Source organism: Littorina saxatilis, linkage group LG5, assembly GCF_037325665.1.
Source record: "Littorina saxatilis isolate snail1 linkage group LG5, US_GU_Lsax_2.0, whole genome shotgun sequence".
In the NCBI taxonomy this organism is placed as follows: domain Eukaryota; kingdom Metazoa; phylum Mollusca; class Gastropoda; order Littorinimorpha; family Littorinidae; genus Littorina; species Littorina saxatilis.
In genome coordinates this window covers 22255912-22273555 of record NC_090249.1, presented here as the reverse complement: position 1 = coordinate 22273555, position 17644 = coordinate 22255912, and the positions used below count along the sequence as shown (strand labels likewise).

Sequence of the window (17644 nt, the reverse complement as noted above, 5' to 3'; positions counted from 1 at the left end):
TGAAGCAATTTTTGGATCATTCCATCTCATTACAGAAGCTGGTGAGGTCCTGTTTGAACTGTGAAAGTTCTCTTTCCAGTTTTGCCACTCGTCCCAGACACTCAAAAAGCTCCTGTACTTTGTCATTAAACTCCTTGCCATGTTTCTCATATCTCAGGTACATGTGTTGTTCCACTGTACTGCACACGTTTTCCACCTGTGGCAGAAAAAAACAAAAAACAAAACCCAGTTGTTTGATTGTGCTTGCAGAAGTTAAAAAATGACTGAAACATATGTTATAACCTCTGTATGTGTCGCTATATATGTGCATGTGTGTGTGGTTGCAAGTTTGTTTTTGTTTTAATCATTGCTTTTTAACACTGTATGGAGTTTCTTTGATATGCATAACTATGTTTATTCATTATTTATTTTATTAATTTATTGTTACAAATGTTTTTCAGTTTCCCCATAAACCAATAAACAGACTCACTATCACTGATCATAGTACTTGTTCATTGTAATGCAGTTCTCCGTTGCTATTTAGGAACTGAGTTTACTTTTTGTGGTTGTTCTTTTTTATATTTAGTCAAGTTTTGACTAAATATTTTAACATCGAGGGGGAATCGAAACGAGGGTCGTGGTGTATGTGCGTGTGTGCGTGCGTGTGTGTGTGTGTGTGTGTAGAGCGATTCAGACTAAACTACTGGACCGATCTTTATGAAATTTGACATGAGAGTTCCTGGGTATGAAATCCCCGAACGTTTTTTTCATTTTTTTAATAAATGTCTTTGATGACGTCATATCCGGCTTTTCGTGAAAGTTGAGGCGGCACTGTCACGCCCTCATTTTTCAACCAAATTGGTTGAAATTTTGGTCAAGTAATCTTCGACGAAGCCCGGACTTCGGTATTGCATTTCAGCTTGGTGGCTTAAAAATTAATTAATGACTTTGGTCATTAAAAATCTGAAAATTGTAAAAAAAAATAAAAATTTATAAAACGATCCACATTTACGTTTATCTTATTCTCCATCATTTGCTGATTCCAAAAACATATAAATATGTTATATTCGGATTAAAAACAAGCTCTGAAAATTAAATATATAAAAATTATTATCAAAATTTTTTTTTCGAAATCAATTCAAAAACACTTTCATCTTATTCCTTGTCGGTTCCTGATTCCAAAAATATATAGATATGATATGTTTGGATTAAAAACACGCTCAGAAAGTTAAAACGAAGAGAGGTACAGAAAAGCGTGCTATCCTTCTTAGCGCAACGAATACCCCGCTCTTCTTGTCAATTCCACGGGCACTGCCTTTGCCACGGGCGGTGGAGTGACGATGCTACGAGTATACGGTCTTGCTGCGTTGCGTTGCGTTCAGTTTCATTCTGTGAGTTCGACAGCTACTTGACTAAATATTGTATTTTCGCCTTACGCGACTTGTTTATTTTCAGTTACTTGATTTGTTTCTGTTCTGTTTCATCTCCACCCCCACCTCAGCCTCCGATCATTTCACCTGGGAAAACAAGGTTGATTTCAGTTCTGCAAGCATCTCAGTGTCTTGTTTGCGTTTGTCGTTCAAACCATTAACGATCTGTTGAGCTTGTTCACTCAGGCTTGCAGCAGTAGTTTCTTCTTGTATGTCTTCAGTGTCATTTTCTTTTCGCAGAGCCATAATTAATTTTAGGCTAATTTTACTGAATCTGAAGGGCGACGATGGCCGAATAAACTTAGTTTTGTCGTCTGCTTCCGATGACGCAGTGACCTCCCCTGCTCCCACTCGGTTTATAAAAATATTGTCGTGAAAATTCATTCATTTTCACTTACAGGCATTACATTTTAAGTCAAAATATGGAACAAGCGTTTTTAAAGAGTGTTTATAACGTATTAGTTCCTAAATCACAACATAACGACTCAAGAAAAACTTTTACTGCCGGTTGCAAACATTCTACTAGATGGCGTTGGTGCTTAGTCTGATTTTATAGCAGAAGAGCTGCGTCTTGAAAGAAGGAGAAAACTTTCAATTTCAAAACAGAAAATGGCAGGTGTTGTGCTTGAAACTCTGAGTACAAAGAAGCTGACAATACTGTTTTTGACACTGTTTCTTGGACTGATCGGCTTCTTTTTAATCGGTGGCTTGATTGGTAAGTTCAGCGGGGTATGTCCACGAAGGGATGGGTACCGAAAGAAATGACAATGAGTTCATGAATTTCTCAATAAAAATAAAAACAAGACTGTCTTCTCTACAAGAATGTCATCAACGTAGCGATGTTGATTTATTCTTTTGAGTAAATCATCTTCATGCCTTGTTGGTAAAGCATAATATTAACTAACCATACGTTTGACAAAAAGAGTTGAGCTGCAAGTCACGTTTTAGTACTTTTAGTGATGACGAATACTGTATAGTTCCGTAGTAATAGTTGGAGTTAACTTTTTGCTGATCTCTGCTGACCAGTTTTGAGTTCTTAAAGTTCTTATATAATAATCAAGAAGAGTTCAAATTTGTCCAGTATTTGCAGCCTTGAATTGTAACATTTAGTTTGTAGAAAAAAAGGGGGGGGGGGGTAACTCTTGGAAGCAGGTGCGAGTCCTTTGTTTGGTAATTTGATACTTTGTACTTGCAGATATATATATATATATATATATATTTATATATATATGTTGAGAACTTACTGCATGTCCTTGCCAATTTTCTCCAAGGAATAGCTTGGCCAGTTAATGGTATCTTGACTGCTATTATATCTGTTCTTTTTCCAGCTCCTGCCCCTTACAGTACCATAATATCTACACCAATCCTGTGTGTGGATGAAACGGGGAATATGGAACAGAAGAAGAGGGCCTTCATTCCTCGAGACACGGACGCATGCAACTCTGTGCAAAGGCTGGATGATAAAGAGATTGATGAAAATAAGATTGAAGCAAATCAGATAGTCTTCAGCCAGTGGCTGCCACTTCCGCGGAACAATCGGCAGTTGGAGATGACTCCCTGGTTTCAGACAATGAACACTGTCATTGACATCAAGGTGGAATACGACCCCAGAAATGAGCTACGTAAGTGGTCATTACTGTTTTTGATATTACAGGGGTGTTGCTAGACATTTTCATGTTGGGACGTTTGGCCGAAACTGTCAGAAAACTTTAGGACATCTTGGAAAATTTTCCGCCATTATTTTGGCTCATACAAAGTCACCGCAACATTGAAGCACAAGACTCAAGAGGGGAACACCAATACATACAATCATTATCTTAGGAACACAGATTACAGGGGCGGAACAGTTAAGCCAGAGTGGGGGGGGGGGGGGGGGGTACAACCTGGGGTCCAGGGTCCCGTTGGGGGTCTGGGGAGCCGGAGCAAAGCCCCCCTGAATCAGAAGAATTTTAGCTATGTTATAAACAATTTGTGGCTTATCCTTGATTTTAAACATGATCAACTGGTGTCAGCAGCCACTCATTATTTCTTTTAACGTTAGTATTAAAATTTACATAATGGCAATTTATCTTCACTGGTCTAATATAGGTCTATGCTGATATCTGCTCCCGACATCATATAGTATGGTTAGAAGGAAGATATGTCGCATACTGTGACAATTAGACAATTAACTCTTCCCCCGGCTTTACAGACAGAAAAAAATGTTTAAAAAAATCACAGACAGAATTTTTTTTTGGGGGGGGGGGGGGGGGGGGTTCCGGAATTCCCGTAACAACCCCCCTAATCCGCCCCTGGATTATATGTTGCTTACTGCAACTGAAACAATCAGATTTGCTGATTTAACTACATCAGACACCAGTTCTCTGAAACTTTTTCAAACCTTTAACTTTAATTTCTTGAAAGTAAAACTCTTCCAATCTTGTGCTAATCTTGACAAGCCTTGGGAAACATGACTGGTAAAACACCAATGAAAAACCGTGTAGGGTGAGCCATTTTGTTCGGAAACCACGATTTGGAGGACGCTTTTCATTCTCTGGCTCAGCAGATTTCGATTCGCGGTGACTATCGTCTGCTATGTCGTCTGCTTCGATCGACTCGACAACACTACTACCACTCACACTGACACTGTCCACATTCGCGGTGTTCCTGTCATTTTGTCCGGAATCACTTACCTTGGCGAAGGGTAGCAAACCTTGGCCAATTTAGTTTATTTTCTTTTTTGGTTGCGACATGATGTTCAAATACAAATCGAAAGCACTGCCTGATTGATAAACTATCGCGGACCGGCAAACGCAAACGCTGAGAGTGTGGGAAACCACTCTGGCATCTATATTTTTGGGCACTGGCTTCCGTTTAAAACATTGATGTTTCGTTTTTGGTATTCGCGAAGGAAATAAACGTCAGTGAGTTGACTAAGTACATCGGCAGCAGTTTTAGCAATCAAAGCCTGACCAATACAAAAAACTGGACAAACTTTGGCCGATATAGGCGAATACTCTTCGGACATTTGGCCGATAGGGACATGAAAGTTTCGGCCAAAGTAAAAAAAAATCGGCGATTGGCCGAAGGGCCGACCCAAACGACACCCCTGTATTAGTATAAGTAACTTAACAGTTAACCATGGCAGGAATTTTTAGTATAGTCCAATAAAATTATAAACTACGTATAAAGTAGACAAGAACACTCTCTGTAAGTCTTGTTGTTGTTCTTGCTAAAATTGTCAAAAGTCCTGGAGCATACACGTATAATATATATATTTATCCTACATACGTGAGAGAGACACCCGTGAGATAATAATCGTTCAAATCACACGTGTGTATATCATGTAAATGAGGTCATGTCAAGCAAGTCTGGCAGGGACCTGTTTTTCCACTGCTTATGATGCCAAAGTCACCGAGACAAACGTCATTATAGAAACACAAATTGCGCTCGCTAATTACCCTCAATGAATCTTTAGAACTAACACGTCACGCCACACTTTCAGAGTGACGTTTTTTTGCTTTGACGTAATAGATTGCACGAGGCTTTAGAAGAGATCGAGGTTCTAAAACAAGCGTCTTCAATTTAGCTGCCTCGAATGCAGGACATTTTCAGTAAAATACACGTAAGTACAGTATGTAGGATAAACAGAATACTACATGGCTTGCTGTTCCGTACCAGATTTACACTCGTTGCTTTTTCAAATAGTGAACAGCTCGCTTTCGCTCGCAGTTCAATATTTAAAAAAACAACTCGTGTAAATCTGGTACGACACAGCAAGCCATGTAGTATTCTCTATACACATAAGCCTAGTTTAGAGATTTATAGGACATTCAGGCCTCGTGTGCGGAAGGTGCAGGGTTTGAATCTCGGCCGCACCTGGAGGGCCGAGGTTGGAGATTTTCCTAATCTCCGAAGACCAATGGCCAGAGACCTGGGAAAAACACGGGAAACTTATTTTAAATTGCGGTTTGAGAATGTGGGGGGGGGGGGGGGGGGGTCACAGTATTAGTGCCATATTTTGAATTTAAGCTTTGCTGGTCAACTGCCCTGTTATGTTTGCCATACAGCAAAAGACAGGCTGCCTACGATTGTGCTGGATACCACCCTGTTTGTGAGGAACAGTCAAGACAATCACACACAGTGGAAGGAGTATGCTGCTGCCAAGGTGGAACGTTCTTTGGACTGTAAAATTACTGAGGCTGAGGTAAAGGTTTTTTTGGCTATACTTTTCTCATCCTCAGTGTTTGTTATTGTCGGTACACTTGCGTAAATCACTAACTGTACTATTTCCTATCAACTTGTCAAGAAATAGCTTGCTAAGAAGTAACTGCCCAGCTATGATGCATACCTGTAGTTAATCAATGATTACAAATGGTAAGACAAGTACTAGAATCTTAAAGACAGTTTGATAATGATAGTTAATAGCTTGTATTATATATATAATACTTATAATAATATTAAGTGTCCTTATCTTATTAGAAATGAGAATATTCCTTCTTTTGGGGGAATTCCTCCTTTTTGAACCGCTCTAGGTGTTCAAGTCTGATGTGGAAAATCAGCAATTTAAATTGTTTTTGAAGCTGTAAGCAACAATCTCCATGTGTAAAACATTTTTCTTTCTCTTATCTCAGGGTTAAACTTAAACATTTTGTGTATAAATAAGATTTGGTGATCGAATCCTATTTTCTAATTTTTGCCGATTTTTTTATTCTGATGTCTGCTTATGAACATGTGAGTGACACAGTAGTCCCGCTTTTACAAACAGAACATATTGAAACAAATAGTGGGCGGGGATGTAGCTCAGTCGGTAGCGCGCTGGATTTGTATCCAGTTGGCCGCTGTCAGCGTGAGTTCGTCCCCACGTTCGGCGAGAGATTTATTTCTCAGAGTCAACTTTGTGTGCAGACTCTCCTCGGTGTCCGAACACCCCCGTGTGCACACACAAGCACAAGACCAAGTGCGCATGAAAAAGATCCTGTAATCCATGTCAGAGTTCGGTGGGTTATAGAAACACGAAAATACCCAGCATGCTTCCTCCGAAAACGGCGTATGGCTGCCTAAATGGCGGGGTAAAAAACGGTCATACACATAAAATTCCACTCGTGCAAAAAACACGAGTGTACGTGGGAGTTTCAGCCCACGAACGCAGAAGAAGAAGAAGAAACAAATAGTCATAAATTGGGGGTTCTCGTAAAGGTTTTTTGTTTACAGATTGATTTTTCTATTTGCAGAAGAAAGACCCTGCTGGCGGTTATTACAACTGTGATTTGCTGCCTTTCTTTGAACTTGGCAGCGTCTTTTATAACCACTATCTCATCAATATTCGCATTCCTGTCATTGCCAAACTGAAAGTCAACCATGATATCGGCAAAATCCAGGATATGCAGTTCATTGTAAGAATCCTGCATGAGAAGGCAGATAACCAGCATTTTCAAAGATCAAAAGATCATTCTTTTTATGAAATGTGCACAATTATTATGCATTGCTTGGGTTTTTGACTCACATGCGAAGCAAAAGTGAGTCTATGTACTCACCCGAGTCGTCCGTCCGTCCGTCCGTCCGGAAAACTTTAACGTTGGATATTTCTTGGACACTATTCAGTCTATCAGTACCAAATTTGGCAAGATGGTGTATGATGACCAGGCCCCAAAAAACATACATAGCATCTTGACCTTCCTTCAAGGTCAAGGTCGCAGGGGCCATAAATGTTGCCTAAAAAACAGCTATTTTTCACATTTTCCCCATTTTCTCTGAAGTTTTTGAGATTCAATACCTCACCTATATATGATATATAGGGCAAAGTAAGCCCCATCTTTTGATACCAGTTTGGTTTACCTTGCTTCAAGGTCAAGGTCACAGGAGCTCTTCAAAGTTGGATTGTATACATATTTTGAAGTGACCTTGACCCTGAACTATGGAAGATAACTGTTTCAAACTTAAAAATTATGTGGGGCACATGTTATGCTTTCATCATGAGACACATTTGGTCACATATGATCAAGGTCAAGGTCACTTTGACCCTTATGAAATGTGACCAAAATAAGGTAGTGAACCACTAAAAGTGACCATATCTCATGGTAGAAAGAGCCAATAAGCACCATTGTACTTCCTATGTCTTGAATTAACAGCTTTGTGTTGCATGACCTTGGATGACCTTGACCTTGGGTCAAGGTCACATGTATTTTGGTAGGAAAAATGTGTAAAGCATGTGAGTCGTATGGGCTTTGCCCTTCTTGTTTCAAATGTGGAAAATCAACATGTATAATAAAAAAATAGAAAATAGAGAGCAAAAAATCGTCAAACATTCTTCAGGCATACTCTCAATCTTTTTTCTTTTTTGTTGTTGCAATTCATTTTCATGATACGAGCCTGAAGAGTGTTTAACGATTTTTTGATTTTTTTAAATCTTTTTTCTTATACTTGACACTTGTTGATTTTACTCTAATCTCATTTCATCTCATGTTGTTTTCATACATCTTTCTTCGATTCTTTGGCCCGTGATGTTGACGAAGTGGGCTGTCATTTCCAGGTCTCCTCCTTTCAAATTCTACCTCCTTCCCATCTTTTCTTTTTTCTTTAGTTCAGCTTTAGTTTTAACATTTGTTATTGGTGGAACTATTACTGTGTTTCAGCCAATCTTTGTGAGTGTTGTTTAACTCTTAGAGTGAAGGGGGTCTTGATTTAAACCCTCTCTCAGTCTCCGTCTCTGATTGTTTGATAATGTATTTTGGGGGAATTGTTCCTGTGCAGACCATTTTCCAAAATGGAGGCTTTACCAAGGTGTGGTTCTCGCTGAAGACAGTGTTATTTCCCCTGACTCTGTCTGCACTGGTCTGGTTCTGGCACAGAATTCTGCAACTCAGTCGACCTGCAAATCTTCTGGAGAGGTTGAGCTCTTTTCATAAAGTATAGAATCCAAAAAACGATAAGTCACCTGTGATTGTGAATGTTGTTTATTGTGTTTATTAAATGGAGATATGTTAGCCATCATGTTTTTGGATGTTTTAGTTTGTCATGTTAGCAACGATCTGTTATGGATTTTTGTTTATATAGTGTAGGGCAAAAAAATTGCTACTGAGGACCCTTCATGTTCTATGGTGTCCCTGGTTGGTTGCGTAACGGTTTTGGATTGGAGTCTTGACATTTTTGTTCAGGTAGTTTTCAGCAGCCTGTAATGAATCTGAACAAACAGGTATGTTTCTGTAGGATTGACGACCAAGTCTTTGGAAACAGATATATATTTATAATTCAGAGGAGTGAGAACTTGAAACGGTGCATGCAATTTGAAATAAGTTTGTTGTTGTGTTTTTTTCTTTTTTTTAATCTGGCAGAGAACACAGTTACAATCAATTTTCTGTTTGAATCAGTTAACAGCCTGTTATGTGGTGATGTTTCAGAACACTGTTTTCCTTGGGGGTTATCCTGTCCATCATGAACTGTGAGTTTGTAGTTAATTTGTGTGTGTATGCTGTGCATGTGTGAGTTTGTGTGTCTGTGGTTGTCAGCTTCTCTATGTCTGTGTAAGATTGTGTGTGTTTTACAAGTTTAGTGGTATCATCAGTTGTTCTGAGGATGATGAAGCCTACTGTTAACATGTGTATTCATGTGTACTCTTAGTTCTTATGTCTTTACAGAGAAAATAAAAGCAACATAAAACATCTGATCTGATCGCCGGTACTAATTTTCAGTCCCGTTGGAATGGTTCACATTGTGGACTGACTTCCCTGCAATGCTGCTAGTCAACGACATTCGTGAGGGAGCTTTCTACGCAATGCTCATGTCCTTCTGGCTCATTTTCACCGGAGAACACATGATGGTATGCTTTGGCTGACTATGCACAGACAGCAACTTGTAGGGTCAAGATTTTGTTACAAACAGGCTAAAGATTAAAACATGCACACAGGAACTTGAAATTATCTTAGCATTCATGATTTGTCAAGGTTCCTGTCATGCGGGCCTATTTCAGGATTGCTGTATAATACTGATTGTGTAAAAACTAAAATGCAAAAGGGCACTTAAAATGTAGTTTTAAAGGCAACACACTTGGACTCATTTTAGATTCATGGGATTGTTCACCCATATACTGACAGTCTAGTCAGTACCACTTGATGTTTGGTTCTTTAGTTTGTTAGTTTGTTTTAAAGACAATATGAATCCATGATTTGCTGGACACCTGAACATAATTACTGTATGTTTCATTGTCAAAAACTGGCTTGTTTCAGGACCAGGTCGAAAGGAACAAGCTGTCTGCGTACTGGAAACATCTGACTGCTGTCATTATTGGCTGCCTGGCTCTCTTCATCTTTGATATGTCTGAGAGGTAAGGCCTGTCTTTTATGGACGTTTGATGTTTTTCTTCTTCTCGTCCTGCTCTCTTACGTATGAAGCACACTTTTGTGATTAAATTACATATTCTTACTCTAGTCTAACTCACATATATATATAAGCATTGACTTCAGTCCAAGTGCTAAGATGCTGAAACTACACTTACCCTGTCTAGGGGGAGGTAACTTTAAAAAAAAAATGCTGTTTGCCCATTGCCACTCTTTTGTGATTATGAGGTAGATGGTGTCCTTTTGTGTAGCACAAGCAACATCCTTTAAAAGTTGTAGATATATATAATAGAGTCACAGTTCTTTTTGACTCACATGCGAAGCAAAAGTGAGTCTATGTACTCACCCGAGTCGTCCGTCCGTCCGTCCGTCCGTCCGTCCGGACGTCCGTCCGTCCGTCCGTCCGGAAAACTTTAACGTTGGATATTTCTTGGACACTATTCAGTCTATCAGTACCAAATTTGGCAAGATGGTGTATGATGACAAGGCCCCAAAAAACATACGTAGCATCTTGACCTTGCTTCAAGGTCAAGGTCGCAGGGGCCATAAATGTTGTCTAAAAAACAGCTATTTTTCCCATTTTTCCCATTTTCTCTGAAGTTTTTGAGATTGAATACCTCACCTATATATGATATATAGGGCAAAGTAAGCCCCATCTTTTGATACCAGTTTGGTTTACCTTGCTTCAAGGTCAAGGTCACAGGAGCTCTTCAAAGTTGGATTGTATACATATTTTGAAGTGACCTTGACCCTGAACTATGGAAGATAACTGTTTCAAACTTAAAAATTATGTGGGGCACATGTTATGCTTTCATCATGAGACACATTTGGTCACATATGATCAAGGTCAAGGTCACTTTGACCCTTATGAAATGTGACCAAAATAAGGTAGTGAACCACTAAAAGTGACCATATCTCATGGTAGAAAGAGCCAATAAGCACCATTGTACTTCCTATGTCTTGAATTAACAGCTTTGTGTTGCATGACCTTGGATGACCTTGACCTTGGGTCAAGGTCACATGTATTTTGGAAGGAAAAATGTGTAAAGCATGTGAGTCGTATGGGCTTTGCCCTTCTTGTTTGTAGGTGGTTGTGTTTATGGTGATTTGTTTAAGTGCAGAGGCGTGTTCGTGTGTGCATGCGTGTGTGTGTGTGTTGATGCCATTGCCTTTCAAGTCACTGTGACTCAAAGACCCTTGAATTCCTTAACTCTTTTGTTCCAAAGTCAGCATGTAAGTTCAGGTCTTTTCAAATTATTACATGATAGCGTGTTCAAACCAGCATGTATCTACCTTTGATTCATTATCTTATTCTTACTGAAATGTATTTATTCGTGCAGAGGTGTGCAGCTGTCGAATCCCTTCTTCAGCATCTGGGCTTCTTCTGTGGGAACAAAACTGGCTGTATCCTTATTTTAAAGTGTACAGAAATCTGTTACTCATTACTACTCTGCCTTGCCTGTGCGACAGTTTTTGGGTGTGTGTGTGTCTGTATGTTGCTGTTTTGACTATCTCTGACATATGCTTGACGTCTACATCTGACATGTGCTGCATCAGTTCTATGTCTTGATTTATGCAAAGAAGTTTTAGAAATATAAATATCTTCAGTTCATATTGCGGCTGTAGTCATGGTACCATCACAGTGAAATCTTCTCACGCCTTTTCTCCTTAACCCAACACTAGCTAGGCTTCATCATCATCGCTGGCATTGTTGCTTGTGTCTACTTCTTCTTCCTGAGCTACATGATTTTCCGTGTCTTCCGCAACATCAGCGCTAAGTCAACTTCCCTGGCGCAGATGAGCAGCGTCCGCCGAAAGTTCTACTCTGTGAGTGAACCCACATATGCTTGTTGAATTGAGCTGTGCTTGTTACTGTTAGGTGTTTACTTTCTTTCTCAAAGCAGCACATTTTAGCGTATAGACACATTGTACAGACATCATGCAACCTCCCCCCTACCACACACACACACACACAGACAAACACACACATTTCAACTGAGAGTCGATGGTCAAATGCTAGATGGTCATGCAAATTGTGCTTTGCATTTCTATGTGGGAGAATTTTAAAAAGAAAGTTTTAAATTAAAGAGCTCGCGGGAGGATTGGTTTTTGTCCTGAAACATTCCATTTTATACTCAAAGTCCCATCAACCCTTCAGAACTTGAGGGTGAAACATCGCTATATCTTTTTGAGTGGAAACTGTTGTGTGCTGCAGGGTTTGATCTTCCGCTTCAAGTTCCTGATGATGACCACACTGCTGTGTGCCGCTCTGACCGTCATCTTCTTCATCATCAGCCATGTCAGCGAGGGGACGTGGAAGTGGGACGAGGACGGCACCTCTCTGGAGTACAGCAGCGCTTTCCTCACTGGTCAGTGTAAAGCTGTATTCTGTGTGTGTAAAATGATGTGTGTGTGTGTCTGTGTCCATGTTTTTGCAGTGTTCCTGCTAGACAATAGGTCAGTTGGATCTAGACTAAAAATATGTATAGGTCCAAATGTACTGCCTGCAACAAAAAGTACAGTCAGAAGACCTTCTTTATGTCTAAATTATCGGAAGGTCGACCTGCCAGGGTACAGAACAGTGCCTCAGATCAAAAAAGTATGCGTCAGTGAGTGAAGACTGATGCATGGGAACAACAGTGTTACTGTTAGTGTGTGTGTTTGTGTCTGTCTCTTGTGTGTTCAGTTTATTTATTTATTTATTGTGTGGAAAAGCAAGTTTAGGTTTATTGAAGAAGTAGCAATGTTACTAAATTTGGAATTGTGATTCTGTCACCACTTCAATAAGGATACTCTTGAATTTTAACACAAAGTTAACATTGTGGATCCAGTGCTTTTTTCACACCAGTGAAGTTTTATCTCACATTAGATAAGAAGTTTCAGCTTGGTAGAAGTAGGCTTGACATTACTTTTCATTTCCTCATGTGAACTAGCAACATTATTGATAGTAGTGATTGGTAAAATAACATTTCAAAAATGTAAGTTACTAGATTTTGCAGTTGAGTAGGACTCACACAGTAATTGCTACCCTCACTTTACACATTGGTCAGGGGAGAGCAGATTAACTAGTGTGTGATTGCTATTGACCTATTTTTGATGTTACAGGTGTGTACGGAATGTGGAACATGTACACTATTGCCCTCTTGTCTCTGTACGCTCCATCACACAAGGTCACAGCTACCGCAGGTAAGTCTTTGTTCAGACAAAATCTTTTTCAGTCTCCATACGTAACTTTTGCTTGTATTTCTGTGCTAACTGCTATTGGTAAACCAGCTAGTTTCCATTCCCTTCTGAACATTTATTTGTTAGTATGTGTTGTTGGTCCCTGTCTTTAGTTGTTGGTTTTGTGTGTAGTGTGTGTAAATGTATGCTTTTTGACTCACATGCGAAGCAAAAGTGAGTCTATGTACTCACCCGAGTCGTCCGTCCGTCCGTCCGGACGTCCGGAAAACTTTAACGTTGAATATTTCTTGGACACTATTCAGTCTATCAGTACCAAATTTGGCAAGATGGTGTATGATGACAAGGCCCCAAAAAACATACATAGCATCTTGACCTTGCTTCAAGGTCAAGGTCGCAGGGGCCATAAATGTTGCCTAAAAAACAGCTATTTTTCACATTTTTCACATTTTCTCTGAAGTTTTTGAGATTTAATACCTCACCTATATGTGATATATAGGGCAAAGTAAGCCCCATCTTTTGATACCAGTTTGGTTTACCTTGCTTCAAGGTCAAGGTCACAGGAGCTCTTCAAAGTTGGATTGTATACATATTTTGAAGTGACCTTGACCCTGAACTATGGAAGATAACTGTTTCAAACTTAAAAATTATGTGGGGCACATGTTATGCTTTCATCATGAGACACATTTGGTCACATATGATCAAGGTCAAGGTCACTTTGACCCTTATGAAATGTGACCAAAATAAGGTAGTGAACCACTAAAAGTGACCATATCTCATGGTAGAAAGAGCCAATAAGCACCATTGTACTTCCTATGTCTTGAATTAACAGCTTTGTGTTGCATGACCTTGGATGACCTTGACCTTGGGTCAAGGTCACATGTATTTTGGTAGGAAAAATGTGTAAAGCATGTGAGTCGTATGGGCTTTGCCCTTCTTGTTTCAATCAATCAATCAATATGAGGCTTATATCGCGCGTATTCCGTGGGTACAGTTCTAAGCGCAGGGATTTATTTTTATTTATTTTTTATTTTTTATTTTTTTTATGCAATTTATATCGCGTACATATTCAAGGCGCAGGGATTTATTTATGCCGTGTGAGATGGAATTTTTTTTACACAATACATCACGCATTCACATTGGCCAGCAGATCGCAGCCATTTTGGCGCATATCCTACTTTTCACGGCCTAGTATTCCAAGTCACACGGGTATTTTGGTGGACATTTTTATCTATGCCTATACAATTTTGCCAGGAAAGACCCTTTTGTCAATCGTGGGATCTTTAACGTGCACACCCCAATGTAGTGTACACGAAGGGACCTCGGTTTTTCGTCTCATCCGAAAGACTAGCACTTGAACCCACCACCTAGGTTAGGAAAGGGGGGAGAAAATTGCTAACGCCCTGACCCAGGGTCGGACTCGCAACCTCTCGCTTCCGAGCGCAAGTGCGTTATCACTCGGCCACCCAGTCCTCTTTGTCCAAACAATTCAAGAGCAATATTATTTTCTTGTACATTTTCATCAAATTCAGTACCAAAGCAACCCAGAATGTAAAAATGTTGTAATACAGTTTTCTGTTTTTTGATGGTTTAATGTTATTCTTATTCAATATGATGTGTGTTGCAGAGAGTCTAGATGGTACTCGGGAAGAGGAGGTACAGTTGACTCAGGTGCCTAGCGAGGCATCCGCTCTCAGCGCTATGATCTCCAAGACAACCATCGACTGAGTTGCTTGCTGCACAGAGAAAATCTTGAAGAAAGTTTCACAACTTTTCCACAACTTTACAGTGTTGCATGGAAAGAAATTCTGGATCAGTGGATGGCCTCTTGAGCGGAGAATATCATACATTCATACTTTCTGCAGTCTGCAGACTATTTTGTGGGAGAAGAGAAGACTTTATAAAAGCATGGCGTTGCCATGGCATGTGGCTTTTGTCTAAATGCACAGGAGTCCGCACAGTTTCCATGGCAATACTAAGGGTGCTCAAAAAGGAAATGCACTGCTGCCGATTACTTTGTGGAGTATGCTAGGTATACCCTGAACCTTACAGATTTTGAACTCAGCAGTTTTTGTGGCGATGTGATTCTCCTTTGGAAAATGCTGAGAAAATTGCAGACTTTTGTCTTCAGGGCTGTTTGAATTGTGGGATAATTTTGTCTCCTGTGTACTTGTGAATTCTTCAGGAATGTTCACAAAGTATTCTTTTCCAGACAGGCCATTGACTGCCTCACAACCTGTAGAACATGCTGCACTTAGTCTTTAGAACTAGATTTAAAATGAATGTTTTAGCTAGATGTCTGTGTTGTGAAAAGCTTTTGCATTATATTATGCAAATTTGTTGACAGGATATGTCAGTGGTGCAAGGGCCAGTGTTCATTCCTGTGAGCAAAAAGAAAAGTAAGGAGATGCTCCCTTATGACACGTGTTTGAGTTATTGACTGTAATTTGCTGATTGCGCTCCAGTACTAGCAATTACATGTTATTAACACAATATCGATATGAATAATTTGTGTAATGCTACATTTTTTTTTTATTACCTTGTATTTTTTAATTGCATAAACTTTTATTTCACTGCTGAATTTATACAAACAGTCAAGATTGACAATACTGTGTCATTTAGCAGGAGAACAGGAGTCTTTAAAACGTCTGTTGTTTGCATCAAATCATAGTGGTTGTAAGAGAGCAACTTTCAAGGGCTTCCTCAATTTACAACTTATTCTGCAGGCCAGAATTTTTGAGTGGTTCAGAGCATGAGACTTAACATGTCACATGATTGGTTTCATCACTCTTGTAAGCCTCACAGTTCTTTGCCAGGGCGTGTTTGAAGGCAAAGGTCAAACGAGTGTTTCAAGTCTTGAAGACAATTCTTTACAGGCTATTGATGTGTGTTTGTTTGGGATATTGAGGAACGTTTGTGTCATTTTACACACAACACTTTTCAAGCATTCTTTTTATCATGTGATTATAAATTTATACCACCGATAAAGCAGTGATTATTATAGCCCTATTGCTGTGTATACTGCCATTTTATATTGGTTTTACTTCACTGAAACATGAATCAAACAGGGTGGGAAACTGGACTTCTGCAATGGTTGGAATTAAATATGAGATATTTTTCTACGCTTGCATTGTAAAGAAAAAAAGTTTTGTTTGGTAGTGGTGAACAAAAGTTGAAACTAGATGCATTATCACGAGTTACAGATCATAATATAGGATTCTCTCCCCTCACTTATACCTGTGATCAAGTTTGCAAGGTAGTTTCTGAGACTCTTGTTTCTTAAAGTCACACATTTAGTGCCCTCAGTTTAAAGAATAGCCAGCTACAGAGCTACGCTGAGCAGTCATTGGCACCAGGTGCAGTGCAGACACAACAGAACAGACATGTAACTGTCAACCTGCACTCCGCGGATGTTGGCCTTTGAGTAGATCTGAATTGTCTCACTATGATAAAGGCAGAAGCTATGGTCTGGGGAAAAAAATCTGCAGTTTTTCCATTAATTTTTCCACCTTATCCAGTGTAATCATTTTATTCAAAATCATTCATCCACTTTTGATTTTACATATTTTGCTTTTCGTTTTGTAATGTACAGTTTTACAGAGTAATATACGAGTAACTCTCACTTTTTTCTTTTTCTTTTTTTTGCACAATCACTGAAAGTGAAAGCAATTTCCATATAACTTGCAATATTTTTTTCTTTTGTCTTGTATGTATTGTTCATTTTGTGCACCTCTTTTTTTTTATTACTGTCTTTTGGAATGAAATTTAAAGCATCATGATTTTTAAATTAGTTCAATAAAGGGTTGATCGGAAAGCTAGATACGAAGGCTCTCAGGTATGTTCTCTGTACTTAATTAATTTTTAATATTGTAGTTTTTGCTGAATGTACTGGCAACCTTTTTTGTATACAAATGCGTTTTTGAGGCATTTTTTTGTCAGCAATTAATCAAACAGGGTTGTCTTTGTATGGTTTGTGACTTTGATCATGATTTTTCTTTTGTCAATTTTCTCTTTAATTTTGCCTGAATGCATAGTCTTTTAGAAAGGGGAGTAAAATTGCACCATTAGATATTTTTGTAATTGTGATTGTTTAGCAGAATCTCAGGCCAGTGAAGTGGTTTTGTATTGTTTCCAAGTAAAGGTTGTGACTGTTGTTTTGTGGAAAGTAGGGGTTGATCGCTTTTGATATTTTGTAGAAAAGATCAGCATTTGATCACTATATATATAGTCTATAGACCAAATAAAATGTTTTTTATTTGCAAATGGTGTACTTTTGTGTATGTGTGTGTGTGTGTGCAGGTGTAGGACATAAGAGTTGTTCTCATAATCATCCCTCTTGATCAAAGTGAATAGATCACGTAGTTTAGGCTTCATGCCTTACTTATTTAGTGAATCTTTCAAAGTCCCCGACGAGTATTTTTTCCCTCCATACAATTCACCTTCTCCCATCTCCACCTTCTTCTCCCCTGCTGTTATGTTTGTTTCTTTATTTGATTTTCTGTTTTCACTTATGTCAGTGTTTTTACATTCCTCCTCCTCCTCTCTCTCTCTCTTTTTATGAATGTCTCTGTCTAGTCTCTCTCTCTCTCTCTCTCTCTCTCTCTCTCTCTCTCTCTCCCTCTCTCTCTCTCTCTCTCTCTCTCTCTTTCCTTTAATCCAAAGCATCCAAGGAGCAGCAACAACACTTGAACAGCAAATAATCTAGATACATCCACTTTTTACAATCGTTTGGGTAAATAG

At 39.2% G+C, this 17644-nt stretch overlaps 1 protein-coding gene across 1 annotated transcript; it reads left to right on the top strand.

Moving 5' to 3' along the window:
* The first annotated feature begins 1937 nt into the window (after positions 1-1937).
* On the top strand, positions 1938-17167 carry LOC138966574 (protein wntless homolog). Its single transcript, XM_070338853.1, has 13 exons — positions 1938-2124; positions 2738-3031; positions 5459-5595; positions 6623-6784; positions 8142-8278; positions 8789-8829; positions 9080-9207; positions 9614-9711; positions 11065-11128; positions 11408-11551; positions 11940-12093; positions 12830-12910; positions 14532-17167. The coding sequence occupies exons 1-13, from the start codon at positions 2019-2021 to the stop codon at positions 14630-14632; spliced, it is 1647 nt and encodes a 548-aa protein (XP_070194954.1). The 5' UTR covers positions 1938-2018; the 3' UTR covers positions 14633-17167.
* The last annotated feature ends 477 nt before the right edge of the window (positions 17168-17644 follow it).